Below are 15,113 nucleotides of genomic sequence, written 5' to 3'. Positions count from 1 at the left end.
CAGCTTCCAAGACACTCGTAACATGATGTCACACGCTGCAGGTCTCAGTTCCCCTTCCAGCCTAGAAACCTCTTATGCAATTCTGTATCTCCTAAGTCTACTACAATGACCTACATATAGAAGGTGCTCAATCAATAGCTCATTTTCATTCTGAACTGAACTAACCTTATTGGAATGGAGTTAATGTCTGAGAAGAGAGAAGCTTAAAACCTGGCTGAGCCTCACCAGGAAAGGTAGAGCAAAACTAGCAGAAGAGAATTCCCTCGATAACTCAATTAGGTATACCCATTGTGGTAAGAAGAATTAAGTGAAAAGAAAAGCATTCAGATTTCCATTTCGATTGCTCAGCCAAACATTTACCCCATATTGGAGTAGGGCAGAGGACTATAAAGGAAAATGGAAGTCCCAGACAAGTTCAAATCTTGGCTCACTCTTTGCTCACTGCATAACCTTGGACAAATGAGCCCCCTTTAAGCCTCGGTTTTTTTCACCTCTAAAACGGGGATCATGAGCCTACCCATAGAGAATTGTTAGGAATATATACATAAGACAACAAACGGCTGGAAGATAGCAAATGCACAATAAGTGGTAGCTATTATGAGCCTAACATTTGAAACTCCAAAGTAAAATCTTAACTGGGGAACAAAGAGTTTAATTTTAAAAATATTTTAATTGACATACGTATCACTTACCAATTCCATATTTAGACTTATAATAAGACTTCGTAAATTCATCACAGTCATAAAGGAGCACTTTTCTTCCCCACACATTGATGGTGACTCCGAGGGACAGGTCACTATCTTTGTAAAACTCTTGGTCTACTTCTCCTAGCTAATAAAGACAAAGGAACATAGCATTGGCACCATGGACCCTCCAAAGAACCAGGAACCCCTTCCCAGAGAAAAAAAGGAAATTAAAAATAAAACTTCAATCTTTAATAACTAAATTTTAAAAATCAAATAAAAAAGCAACCAGTTGATGTTAACATTCTAAAGTATTATTTTAGTACTGTAGTATTATACTTACAAACTGCAATGCAATGCATATATTTATATAGACATTTCAGCATGCTTATTACTAATAAACAGCAGTACAATGCATATTTATGTAATCATCGATTTCATTCACAATCTCACAAGAGAAGAGTATGTAACTCGTCCCACTATTCAGGTTCCAAAGAAGTCACACTAGAAACAGGTAATAAAATGTGAGGTTTCTTCCCTTATATCTATCCATCAGGAAGCCAACCGCTTGGTTCTTTATGAAGTCACCATACAAATTGAGAACCGCTTGATCTGTTATCTGGCCTGGTTGATAGACTCTAGGTGGGCAATTCTGGAAGACAAAATCAAAACAAGGTGTGGTAGGATTTAATCCATTCCCTTTCTTACTATAACTCCAGGGTTGGCATACAGGTGGCACTCAATGAATATTTGCTGAATGAATGAATAAAATGAATTAACTGATGTTGGCACACTGTAAATGTCAGGTATGTCATTATTATTTTATATTTAGCCTGTTTTTCAAAGTCATTCTAAAAACAGGTTTTTCTGGCACCTCCTGGTTGCCTGCTATGCGTATCCAGGGCTCACTCTGGGACAAACTGTGCCTCCCCTGCCTCCAAGCACACGCAGTAGGGCTTCTGGCAGTGGGCTCAGAGAATCTGGAGAAACCTCCCGTGAGGACTGAATGGCCAGCAGTTATTTGCCTCGGAAATTAGGGTTATGGTAACCTTTTCATGTGCACTAAGAAGATACTTTATCCAAATAAGAAAGAAAATATAACAGAGCTTTTGAAAAAGCCTTTATGTTTTTAAGTGTCCTTATAGGTGTTTACAGGTCCTTCGATGGTGTTTTTTGTTTTTTGTTTGTTTTTTTACTATGTTACCACATTTTAAAGATGGGGAAATAAGCTCAAAGAGGTTATGTGATTTGCCCAAGGTAGCACAACTATTACGGGGCAGACTCACAACCCTAATCCAGGTCTGGGAAGTTTCTGCTGCACCCAAATTACATGAGCTCTCAAATGGCCATAAATATTTATAGAAATCAATCTGACAACTCTTTTTAATGTCAAATAAAATGCAAAAGTCATCACTGCCACTAGCTAGTGGCTAGGTGGTGACCAGCTGCTACACTCAGAAAAGGCACTTTGGTTTGTAAACTTGCATGTGTATGTTTGTGAGTGCATGTGTACATGCACATGTAGGTGCACGTGTATAGTGTGTGTTTGTATTCACAACCCAGACCAAACCATGGGCTCTCCTCAGTAGTCTGCAGTGCCCCGTCCAAAGCCACAAGCAATTCTTTTACTAAGGAGTCATTTAGTTTCATAAAACTGGATATGAACTCAATGATGAATAGGTGCTTTCTCTTACATTTGACTTTTTTCCTTTACTTGCCTTAACTTCAATGTTCCAACTCTAATTGATCGTATTCTCTGTATTACTTTCACAGATATATATTAATAGAGAGCACAAAATGAAAGTTTTCCAAATACCTGCACCAGTGCATGGTTATTATCATCACATAGTCATAACACACAACATTCCAAACAGTGACTCTAGTCTCTTGACTCACAAGCAAATTCAGAAAGTGGTTATGTCCACTGCTCACCTTGGGCAGCTTACTCCTCCGGAGGAACATTTTTATAGCATCTCGGCCTGAGTTGTGTGGAAGCAATTCTTTGATTTCAATAGTATCATCACACAAGAAGTAATGCAGGATGAGTTCTCTACGGTCTCCAAACATCGAGACTGAGTCATCCCATAGGCAGAAGAAACACAAAATCTTGCCATGATACTGGAGGAACTGTTTCAGGGTGTCGAGGGATTCGTAGGGACGTAAGGGCTCTGCGTGTTCTAGAATCTGCAAATGGAGAAAATGTCAGTAATAGTTGCAGGGTTTGCATAATCACTTCTAAGATACACACAATCAAGTGACAAATATATAGATATATTTTTGGCCAGGTATGGTGGCTCATGCCTGTAATCCCAGCATTTTGGGAGGCCAAAGCGGGAAGACTGCTTGAGTTCAGGAGTTCAAGACCAGCCTGGGCAACACGGCAAAAACACAACTCTTAAAAAAAAAACATTAGCCAGGTATGGTGTCACACGCCTGTAATCCCAGCTACTCGGAAAGCTGAGATGGGAGAATTGCTTGACCTCAGGAGGTCAAGGCTGCAGTGAGCTATGTTTACACCACTGCGCTCCAGCCTAGGCGACAGGGCAACAGAACATGACCCTGTCTCAAAAAAAAAGAAAACAAAAAAGATCTATTTTTCTATAGACTATTCTGTGATTTTGTTTTTTAATTTCAACTATGACATAGATACATATGCATCTATAACCAGTTTTAACCTTAAGAATAGAGACAAACAAGTATGAGGAAGTTTTTCATATTAAACATTAATACACTAAATTATACTTCTGGCCAGGCGGGGTGACTCACACCTGTAATCTCAGCACCTTGGGAGGCCAAGGTAGGTAAGGTAGGTGGATCATTTGAGGCCAGGAGTTTGAGACCAGCCTGGTCGTCCCTACTAAAAATACAAAAATGTTTAGCCAGGTGTGGTGGCAGGCGCCAGTAATCCCAGCTACTCAGGAGGCTGAGGCAGGAGAATTCCTTGAACCTGGGAGGCAGAGGTTGCAGTGAGCCGAGATTGTGCCACTGCACTCACTCCAGCCTGGGCAACAGAGCAATACTCTGTATCAAAAAAAAAAAAAAATTAAAAAAAGAAAAAAACTATAATTCTTTAATATTTTTTAAAACTGACTTTTCTAAAAGATTTAAAATTCTTATTTAAGAACAGACAAAACCAATCTATGGTGACAGAAATCAGAATAGTAATTGCCTCCAGGTAGGGAATTTGACCAGAAAGGGGGAGAAAGGAATTTTCTGAAGTGGTAAAAATATTCTACATCTCGATTTTTGTGTTGGTTACTCAACTGCACACATTTTACAAAACGTGTTGACCTATACACTTAAGATTTATACAATTGACTCTATGTTAATGATATCTCAACCAAAAACATCTTTTGTCTTTTCACTGGGAAATTCATATGTGTACATAATTCTTACTCATTCAAAGATTTTTGTGAAGGTAAAAGGGAAGAAATATATTCACTGTTTTATTTTAGCTCAAAAAGCTTTAGGTATCAAGGATAAGAATGCCCCGGAGAAACAGGAGCACAGCAAATGGAGAACTTAAGGTCTGCAGAGCCTCTGCCTCGGCTGTCCTCTGGCCCAGGAACCACTAGTTCCATAGTCTTCTTGATGCAACTCTTCCCTCTATTTGCACTTCTGCAGCCCTGTCGTGGAGTTAAACTGCCCCCATTTCATCTGATGTAATCAAATAGGACTGTTACATAAAGAAGTGCACACTGACAAGGGAGATGTTATCCCAAATCAGGTTATACAATCTTTTTGTAAATTTTTGAAATTTCTATCTGTTGAGGGCAGTCTAGGTGCAGTCTTAACCCAAGACAGTGGGGAGACATGATGGCTTTCCAAAGACTCTTCAGTCTTATCCCTGATATTTAAATGAAATTATGGGACCACTATTTCAATTGATTGAAAAACGTTTCTTTGGCATTATGAGGCCTCTAAGAAAAGCATTATTGATAATATACCATTGGGATTCTTTTCAGTCTAAGTTAAATTGTTTAATTTCAACTTTACAGTTCAAGACAGCAAACACTGCAGAAGTAAATGTGTGAAAGTCAATATAGAAGCCTCTTATTAAACTCCTAATTTCCCAAAGATTTCTATATTTATTGAAGAATTTTCTCCCTGAGGGAATAAATGCTAAAATGATGTTCCCACTCTGAAAGGAAATTATTTAAAACATTTCTTAGCTGTTCTTGGTATTTATTCTCAAATTCCTGGCACAAAAGATCTTTTTCTGGGGGTGGCTGGCAAGATGGCCGAATAGGAACAGCTCCGGTCTGCAGCTCCCAGCGAGATCAATGCAGAAGGGGGGTGATTTCTGCATTTCCAACTGAGGTATCTGGCTCATCTCATTGGGACTGGTTAGACAGTAGGTGCAGCCCAGGGAGGGCGAGTCAAAGCAGGGTGGGGCGTTGCCTCACCCAGGAAGCGCAAGGGGTCGGGGAACTCCCTCCCCTAGCCAACAGAAGCCATGAAGGACCATGCCATGAGGAACAGTGCACTCCAGCCCAGATACTATGCTTTTCCCATGGTCTTTGCGACCCTCAGACCAGGAGATTCCCTCGGGTGCCTACACCACCAGGGCCCTAGGTTTCAAGCACAAAACTGGGCAGCTGTTTGGGCAGACACCAAGCTAGCTGCAGGATTTTTTTTCATACTCCAGTGGCGCCTGGAACACCAGTGAGACAGAACTGCTCACTCCCCTGGAAAGGAGGTGGAAGCCAGGGAGCCAAGTGGTGTAGCTCAGTGCATCCCAACCCCACAGAGCCCAGCAAGCTAAGACCAATGGCTTGAAATTCTTGCTGCCAGCACAGCAGTCTATAGTCGATCTGGGACACTGGAGCTTGGTGGGGGGAGGGGCATCCGCCATTACTAAGGCTTGTGTAGGCAGTTTTCCCCTCACAGTGTAAACAAAACCTCCAGGAAGTTCTAACTGGGCGGGGTCCACCACAGCTTGGCAAAGATCTTGCAGCCAGACTACCTCTCTAGATTCCTTCTCTCTGGGTAAGGCATTTCTGAAAGAAAGGCAGCAGCCCTAGTCACAGGCTTATAGATAAAACTTCCATCTTCCTGGGACACAGCACATGGGGGAAGGGGTGGCTGTGGACACAGTTTTGGCAGACTTAAACGTTCCTCCTGCCAGCTCTGAAGAGAGCAGCAGATCTCCCAGCACAGCGCTCGAGCTCTGCTAAGGGACAGATTGTCTCCTCAAGTGGGTCCCTGACCCCTGTGCCTCCTGCTAGGAGACACCTCCCAGCAGGGGTTGACAGACACCTCTTACAGGAGACCTCCAGCTAGCATCTGGCAGGTGCACCTCTGGGATGAAGCTTCCAGAGGAAGGAACAGGCAGCAATCTTTGCTGTTCTGCAGCCTTCACTGGTGATACCCAGGCAAACAAGGTCTGGAGTGGACCTCCAGCAAACTCCAGCAGACCTGCAGCAGAGAAGCCTGACTATTAGAAGGAAAACTAACAAACAGAAAGGAATAGCATCAACATCAACAAAAAGGATGTCCAAATGAAAACTCCATCCAAAGGTCACCAACATCAAAGACCAAAAGTAGATAAATCCACAAAGATCAGCCAAAACCAGCACAAAAAGGCTGAAAATTCCAAAAACCAGAACACCTCTTCTCCTCCAAAGGACCACAACTCCTTGCCAGCAAGAGAACAAAACTGGACGGAGAATGAGTTTGATGAATTGACAGAAGTAGGCTTCAGAAGGTGGGTAATAACAAACTCCTCCGAGCTAAAGGAGTATATTGTAACCCAATGCAAGGAAGCTAAGAACCTTGAAAAAAGTTTAGAGGAATTGCTAACTAGAATAATCAGCTTAGAGAAGAACATAAAAGACCTGATGGAGCTGAAAAACACAGCACGAGAACTTTGTGAAGCATACACAAGTATCAACAGCCGAATCGATCAAGCAGAAGAAAGGATATCAGAGATGGAAGATCAACTTAATGAAATAAAGCATGAAGACAAGATAAGAGAAAAAAAGAATGAAAAGGAATAAACAAAGCCTCCAAGAAATATGGGACTATGTAAAAAGACCAAATGTACGTTTGACTGGTGTACCTGAAAGTGATAGGGAGAATGGAACCAAGTTGCAAAACACTCTTAAGGATATTATCCAAGAGAACTTCCCCAACCTAGCAAGACAGGCCAACATTCAAATTTAGGAAATACAGAGGACACCACAAAGATACTCCTCAAGAAGAGAAACCCCAGGACATATAATTGTCAGATTCACCAAGGTTGAAATGAAGGAAAAAGTGTTAAGGGCAGCCAGAGAGAAAGGTCGGGTTACCCACAAAGGGAAGCCCATCAGACTAACAGCAGGCCTCTCTGAAGAAACCCTACAAGCCACACGAAAGTGGGGGCCAATATTCAACATTCTTAAAGAAAAGAATTTTCAACCCAGAATTTCATATCCAGCCAAACTAAGCTTCATAAGCAAGGGGGAAATAAAATCCTTTACAGACAAGCAAATACTGAAAGATTTTGTCATCACCAGGCCTGCCTTACGGGAGCTCCTGAAGGAAGCACTAAATGTGGAAAGGAAAAACCGGTACCAGCCACCACAAAAACATACCAAATTGTAAAGACCGTCGACGCTATGAAGAAACTGCATCAACTAATGGACAAAATAACCAGCTAGCATCATAATGACAGGATCAAACTCACACATAACAATTTTAACCTTAAATGTAAACAGGCTAAATGCCCCAATTAAAAGATACAGACTGGCAAATTGGATGAAGAGTCAAGACACATCAGCGTGCTGTATTCAGAAGACTCATCTCACATGCAAAGACACACATAGCTCAAAATAAAGGGAGGGAGGAAGATTTACCAAGCAAGTGGGAAGCAAAAAAAAAAGCAGGGGTTGCTATCCTAGTCTCTGATAAAACAGACTTTAAGCCAACAAAGATCAAAAAAGACAAAGAAGAGCATTTCATAATGGTAAAGAGAACAATGCAACAAGAAGAGCTAACTATCCTAAATATATATGCACCCAATACAGGGGCACCCAGATTCATAAAGCAAGTTCTTAGAGACCTACAAAGAGATTTAGACTTCCACACAATAATAATGAGAGACTTTAATAACCCACTGTCAATATTAGACAGATCAATGAGACAGAAAATTAACAAGGATATTCAGGACTTGAACTCAGCTCTAGACCAAGCGGACCTAACAGACATCTACAGAACTCTCACCCCAAATCAACAGATACACATTCTTCTCAGCACCACAATTATTCTAAAGTTGACCACATAATGGGAAGTAAAACATTCCTCAGCAAATGCAAAAGAGCGGAAATCACAACAAACAGTCTCTCAGACCACAGAGCAATCAACTCAGAACTCAGGATTAAGAAATTCACTCAAAACCACACAACTGCATGGAAACTGAACAACCTGCTCCTGAATGACTACTAGATAAATAACAAAATTAAGGCAGAAATAAGTAAGTTATTTGAAACAAATGAGAACAAAGACACAACATACCAGAATCTCTGGGACACAACTAAAGCGCTGTTTAGAGGGAAATTTATAGCACTAAATGCCCACAGGAGAAAGTGGGAAAGATCTAAAATCAACACACTAACATCACAATTAAAAGAACTAGAGAAGCAAGAGCAAACAAATGCAAAAGCTAGCAGAAGGCAAGAAATAACTAAGATCAGAGCAGAACTGAAGGAGATAGAGACATGAAAAATCCTTCAAAAAATCAATGAATCTAGGAGGTGGTTTTCTGAAAAGATCAACAAAAAAGATAGACTGCTAATAGATAACAGTCTATATAGATAGCAGTCAAAATAGATAGCCAGACTAATAAAGAAAAAAAGTGAGAAGAATCAAATAGACACAATAAAAAACGATAAACAGGATATCACCACTGATCCCACAGAAATACAAACTACCATCAGAGAATACTATAAACACCTCTACGCAGATAAACTAGAAAATCTAGAAGAAATAAATTCCTGGACACATACACCCTCCCAAGACTAACCCAGGAAGAAGTCAAATCCCTGAATAGACCAATAACAAGTTCTGAAATTGAGGCAGTAATCTATAGCCTACCAACCAAAAAAAGCCCAGGACCAGATCAATTCACAGCCAAATTCTACCAGAGGTACAAAGAGGAGCTGGTACCATTTCTTCTGAAACCATTTCAAACAACAGAAAAAGAGGCACTCCTCCCTAACTCATTTTATGAGGCCAGCATCATCCTGATACCAAAACCTGGCAGAGACACAACAACAAAAAAAGAAAATTTCAGGCCAGTATCCCTGATGAAGATCGATGCAAAAATCATGAATAAAATACTGTCAAACCCAATCCAGCAGCACATGAAAAAGCTTATCCATCCAGATCAAGTCAGCTTCATCCCTGGGATGCAAGGCTGGTTCAACATGTGCAAATCAATAAACGTAATGCATCACATAAATAGAACCAATGACAAAAACCACATGATTATCTCAATAGATACAGAAAAGGCCTTCAATAAAATTCAACACCCCTTCATGCTAAAAACTCTCCATAAACTAGATATTGATGGAACGTTTCTCAAAATAATAAGAGCTGTTTATGACAAACCCACAGCCAATATCATACTGAATGTGCAAAAGCTGGAAGCATTCCCTTTGAAAGCTGGCACAAGCCAAGGATGCCCTCTCTCACCACTCCTATTCAACATAGTATTGGAAGTTCTGGCCAGGGCAATCAGGCAAGTGAAAGAAATAAAGGGTATTCAAATAGGAAGAGAGGAAGTCAAATTGTCTCTATTCACAAATGACATGATTGTATATTTAGAAAACTCCATCGTCTCAGCCCAAAATCTCCTTAAGCTGATAAGCAACTTCAGCCAAGTCTCAGGATACAAAATCAATGTGCAAAAAACACAAGCATTCCTATACACCAATAATAGACAAACAGAGAGCCAAATCATGAGTGAACTCCCATTCACAACTGCTACAAAGAGAATAAAATACCTAGGAATACAATTCACAAGGGATGTGAAGGATCTCTTCAAGGAGAACTACAAACCACTGCTCAAGGAAATAAGGGAGGACACAAACAAATGGAAAAACATTCCATGCTCATGGATAGAAGAATCAGTATCGCAAAAACGGTCAGACTGCTCAAAGTAATCTATAGATTTAATGCCATCTCCGTCAAGCTACCATTGACTTTCTTCACAGAATTAGAAAAAACTACTTTAAATTTCATATGGAACCAAAAAAGAGCTCATATAGCCAAGACAATCCTAAGCAAAAAGAACAAAGCTGGAGGCATCACACCACCTGACTTCAAACTATACTACAAGGTTACAGTAACCAAAACAGCATGGTACTGGTACCAAAACAGATATATAGACCAATGCAACAGAAGAGAGGCCTCAGAAATAACACTACACATCTACAACCATCTGATCTTTGACAAACCTGACAAAAACAAGCAATGAAGAAAGGATTCCCTATTTAATAAATGGTGTTGGGAAAACTGGCTAGCCATATGCAGAAAACTGAAACTGGACCCCTTCCTTACACCTTATACAAAAATTAACTCAAGATGGATTAAAGACTTAAACATAAGACCTAAAACCATAAAAACTCTAAAGAAAACCTAGGCGATACCATTCAGGACATAGGCAGGGAAAAAGACTTCATGACTAAAACACCAAAAGTATGGCAACAAAAGCCAAAATTGACAAATGGGATCTAATTATGCTAATGAGCTTCTGCACAGCAAAAGAAACTATCATCAGAGTGAAGAGGCAAACTACAGAATGGAAGAAAATTTTTGCAATCTATCAGTCTGACAAAGGGCTAACATCCAGAATTTACAAGGAACTTAAACAAATTTACAAAACAAAAAAAAAAACATCAAAAAGTGGGCAAAGGATATGAACAGACACTTCTCAAAACAAGACATTTATATGGCCGACAAACATATGAAAAAAAGCTCATCATCACTGGTCATTAGAGAAATGCAAATCAAAACCACAATGAGATACCATCTCACACCAGTTAGAATGGTGATCACTGGGAGGCCGAGGCAGGTGGGTCATGAGGTCAGGAGTTCAATACCAACCTGGCCAAGATGGTGAAACCCTGTCTCTACTAAAAATACAAAAAAAAAAAAAAAAAAAAAAAAAAAATTAGCCGGATGTGGTGGCAGGCCCCTGTAATCCCAGCTACTCAGGAGGCTGAGGCAGAGAATTGCTTGAACCTGGGAGGCAGAGTTTGCAGTGAGTCAAGATTGTGCCACTGCACTGCAGCCTGGACAACAGAGTGAGACTCCATTTCAGAAGAAAAAAAAAAAAAAAAGAATGGCAATCATTAAAAAGTCAGGAAACAACAGATGTTGGAGAGGATGTGGAAAAATAGGAATGCTTTACACTGTTCACGGGAGTGCAAATTAGTTCAACCATTATGGAAGACAATGTGGCAATTCCTTAAGGATCTAGAACCAGAAATACCATTTGACCCATCAATCCCATTACTGGGTATATACCCAAAGGATTACAAATCATCCTACTATAAAGACACATGCACATGTATGTTTACTGCAGCACTATTCACAACAGCAAAGACTTTGAACCAATGCAAATGCTCATCAATGATAGACTGGATAAAGAAAATGTGGCACATATACACCATGGAATACTATGCAGTTATTAAAAAGGATGAGTTCACGTCCTTTGCAGGGACATGGATGAAGTTGGAAACTATCATTCTCAGCAAACTAACACAGGAACAGAAAACCAAACACTCCATGTTCTCACTCATAAATGGGAGTTTAACAATGAGAACACATGGACACAGGGAGGGGAACATCACATACCAGGGTCTGTCAGGGGATGGGGGGATGGGGAGGGATAGCATTAGGAGAAATACCTAATGTAGATGATGGGTTGATGGGTACAGAAAACCACTATGGCACGTGTATACCTATGTAACAAACCTGCACATTCTGCACATGTATCCCAGAACTTAAAGTATAATTTTAAATAAATAAATATATATATATATATATATTTTCTTCATAAACCTATGAAATCCCATGATGCTCTGTGCATTTTCATATAATCCATCATCATTCACAATCACTATCATGTAACAACTGTTAGTGAATGAGTGTAGCCATATGCAAAGGGTGGCAATTCATTTGGATCCATTTCCTTCAAGTTCTCTCTGCTGGTTCTAAATTCTTTCTATTTATCTAGACTCTTTCATCCAGGGCATTTGGAAAAACTAAAAATGAATCCAAACCAAAAATATCCCTTTGTACATCAATATAAAAGCATTTCACCTTAGATATTCCAGGATCAACAATATATATATTTCTCCAGAGGGTTGTATGCCTACAACAACATTAAAGAATAATTTTGCTGGGGCTGGGAGGCAGGAATAGATGAATGATCCTACAAGTGGCTTTTAAAAAGAGATCAAAACAGAATCAAAAGAGAATTTTGTTCTAAATTTTGTTACCTTTCTGCAAGGAAATGAATTGTAAGTTTTAAAACAATAAAAATCAGACAACACTCATCTATGGGGATCGAAATGAGGACAGCAGTTGTCTGTGGTGGGGAGTGGGATTGATAGGAAAAACACATGAGGGGACTTTCTCGGGGAAGAGAAAGGCTCTACATCTCAATCTGGGGGTAGGTTATAGGGGTACATGTATTTGTTAAGACTCATCCAACTGTACACTTAATTTCTGTGTATTTTACTGTGTGTAATCACACTTCAATAGAAAAGGAAAAAGGAAACAAGTGACGATGATGGAAATCAGAGTAAGAGTCAAGAGATTTGCGATCCAGTCCTAGCAAGGAGATTAGCTGGGTGTGCCACCTTCTACCCCTGTGAGTGTTCAAATTCTTCTAGAAAACAGAATTTGGGCCCAGGGACTGTTTAAAAAATAGGAAGACAAAAATAATACTAAAAATATTGAGTCTTTACTCCCTTACCCTAGCTGGGGTCAGACCTTGTACACAAACATCATTTCCTAAAGGGGGTACACCAGACTCATGGTCCTCCTTATTCTTCCAGAGCATCTCGGCATTCCAATGCCACCCTAAGAGGACCTGGAATTTCCTAGGAGGAAGTAAAAAGGTGTACCCAAGGCTTGGTTCACTAAATCACTAGTATAGAAGCAAAGATCTTTCTAGCCAGTTAGGCAACTGACATGCAAAAACACAAGCCAAGGAAGTGTGGATACAATGCACATACCATCAGTGACCACAAAGCCAGTTGTGGGTGTCTAGAAACTGTCTCACCTGTGCAGTTCACTGAAGACTCCTACTACCTGAAAGAGAGACTCTCTACAGAGAGAATTGGGGTGAGGCAGTGAGGAAGTCATTTCTGCTCTGTGGCTAATACTCAGCCTTTCCTCTGGCCCAAAGAACAACAAAACAACTGGAATAACTATGGCCTTAAAAGGTCTTTGACATCTGCATCAGGAGTACAAATACCCTTTACTGACTTTCCAAAGGAATTTTTATTTTGAAGACAAGAACTCAACGAATGTCAATTCCTTACCTCTCTCCGAATCTTCATGTAAGGATCTTCTGGACATTGTACTGGGGGATTCACTTTGACCCCTATTTTCCTCAAAAAGTTTCTTGTGAATGCATCACAATCATAAATCTTGAATGTCCGACCATAGAAGACAACCTCTGTGCCGACATTAAAATGATACACAGTATAAAACTGATCCTCATCAGGAGGCGGGAGAGTAATCCGATGACGCCGGATAGAAGTCCCTATGGCATGAAAGAAAATACAACTGTTTTATCATGTGGCTATCAAGTAAGAAGATGCAGCACATTCACTAACAACCCCAAATACTTTCCCGCAACAGAAAACTGGGCAAAGGGCTCATTCTAGGAAGCAGCATTAGTACATTCCAACTCCGAGGGAGTCAGAAGGAGCTGAGACTTCTGAGGTTCAGAGCTCTGTGGCCAGCCTTGCACGTGGTTAGAGTTGCCTAAGTGGTGGCTGGGAAGTATTTTAATAAACCATAAAGACTAGGGTGAGGATGGGGGATGAAGGAAAGGGGACATAGGCAGAATGACCAAAAATACCAGATGCTGCCATTATGTCTTTTCCCAGAACAAGCCTGCTCACATTCAGCCACCAGCAAGCACTCAATGTGGGCATACTCAACAAGGCATTGAAGCACCAATGCAGAGTGCTCACAAAAATGTGTACTCATGGCTCAAAAAAAAAAAAAAAAAAAAAAAAAAGCTAATAAGCTTTGGAATGATAGGTGCCAACGCTGACTTAGAAGTTTCAATAAGGATGAATGACTTTTGGCTGCTGTGAAGTTTCATGGAATCTTCTTTCCTCTATCAACCTATTTTTCTTCCTTCCTCTACAGCCTCTGTCCACCTCTACCCAAGCACTACCTCAAGTTTTATCAGTCTTCATAGTTCTAGCCAGTGCTCTGCGCCAAAAGCTCTAGATCTCATCCCATCTTCTACTTCCGACCCTGATGCCCATTCATTTCTCCTCATGGTGGCTGGAGAATATGTTCCCAGGGTCCCCACATATATCCAAAAGAGTGGTGAGCCACTGTAGGTAAAAGGGTTCCTTGCCTACATGAGTGTATCAACTACACCACACCATACCAGCCAAGTTACCCAAATATTGCTGCAATCTGTTGTCCAGGATTGTTTAGGGGCCAGGCACGGTGGCTCATGCCTGTAACCCCACCACTTCCAGAGGCCGAGACAGGCAGATTGCTTGAGCCCAAGAGTTTGAGACCAGCCTGGGCAACATGGCAAAATCCTGTCTCTACAAAAGAAAAAAAAATTAATTAAAAAAAAAAATTAGCTGGGTATGGTGGTGCCCACATGTGGTCCTAGCTACTCGGGAGGCTGAAAGGTGGGAGGATTGCTTGAGCCCAGGAGGTTGACTGTACTCTCTCTTGGACAACAGAGCGAGACCCTGTCTCAAAAAAAAAAAAAAAAAAAAAAAAGAATTGTTTAGGGTTTGAGATTGTATCCTACTTGCAAGATGTCAAGTTAGCCTTCCACAGTTTCATGGATGCTGGTAGAAGACAGAAGGTGCCTTGGTCAGAGACAAAAGGCAGTTTATTAATCAACAGCAGTAAGAGTAGCCTGAATATCAGCATTTCTTGTTCCAGTTTCCTAAGCCCCAATTCCCACAGGATGACACAATAAGGGCCAGGTAACATTTGTACATGCAGTGGGTTACGTTACAGGAGAGGAACCCTTAGCTTAGGGAACCCAAATCTTCTATAAATAGCAATAAGCATCCCTGCTCTTTATCTCAGAGGGAGCCACTATCTTTATTAGACTTTATTCTGGAAGGAGACACTAAGCCTCTATCTTCCAAGGCTATAAGCAAACCTATACTTTGCTCCAGAGGGAGAGATTATTTTCGTCTTCCACAGCTACTTGCTATA

At 40.6% G+C, this 15,113-nt stretch overlaps 1 protein-coding gene across 1 annotated transcript in view; it reads right to left on the bottom strand.

Annotated features, from left to right (window-relative positions):
• Positions 1 to 15,113, bottom strand: part of EFHC2 (EF-hand domain containing 2) — a 336,667-nt gene that overhangs the window by 99,897 nt on the left and 221,657 nt on the right. Inside the window, exons 10-13 of the mRNA XM_030934607.1 lie at positions 13,223 to 13,446; positions 2,616 to 2,867; positions 1,224 to 1,335; positions 693 to 833 (exon numbers count right to left, since the gene is read on the bottom strand). Of these exons, the coding sequence (XP_030790467.1) occupies positions 693 to 833; positions 1,224 to 1,335; positions 2,616 to 2,867; positions 13,223 to 13,446 (729 nt within the window). The remainder of the gene's footprint in view (positions 1 to 692; positions 834 to 1,223; positions 1,336 to 2,615; positions 2,868 to 13,222; positions 13,447 to 15,113) is intronic.

This window comes from Rhinopithecus roxellana, chromosome 7, assembly GCF_007565055.1.
Source record: "Rhinopithecus roxellana isolate Shanxi Qingling chromosome 7, ASM756505v1, whole genome shotgun sequence".
In the NCBI taxonomy this organism is placed as follows: Eukaryota; Metazoa; Chordata; class Mammalia; order Primates; family Cercopithecidae; genus Rhinopithecus; species Rhinopithecus roxellana.
The sequence above is the reverse complement of the archived record's forward strand: the minus strand, read 5'-3'. Positions and strand labels throughout refer to the sequence as shown.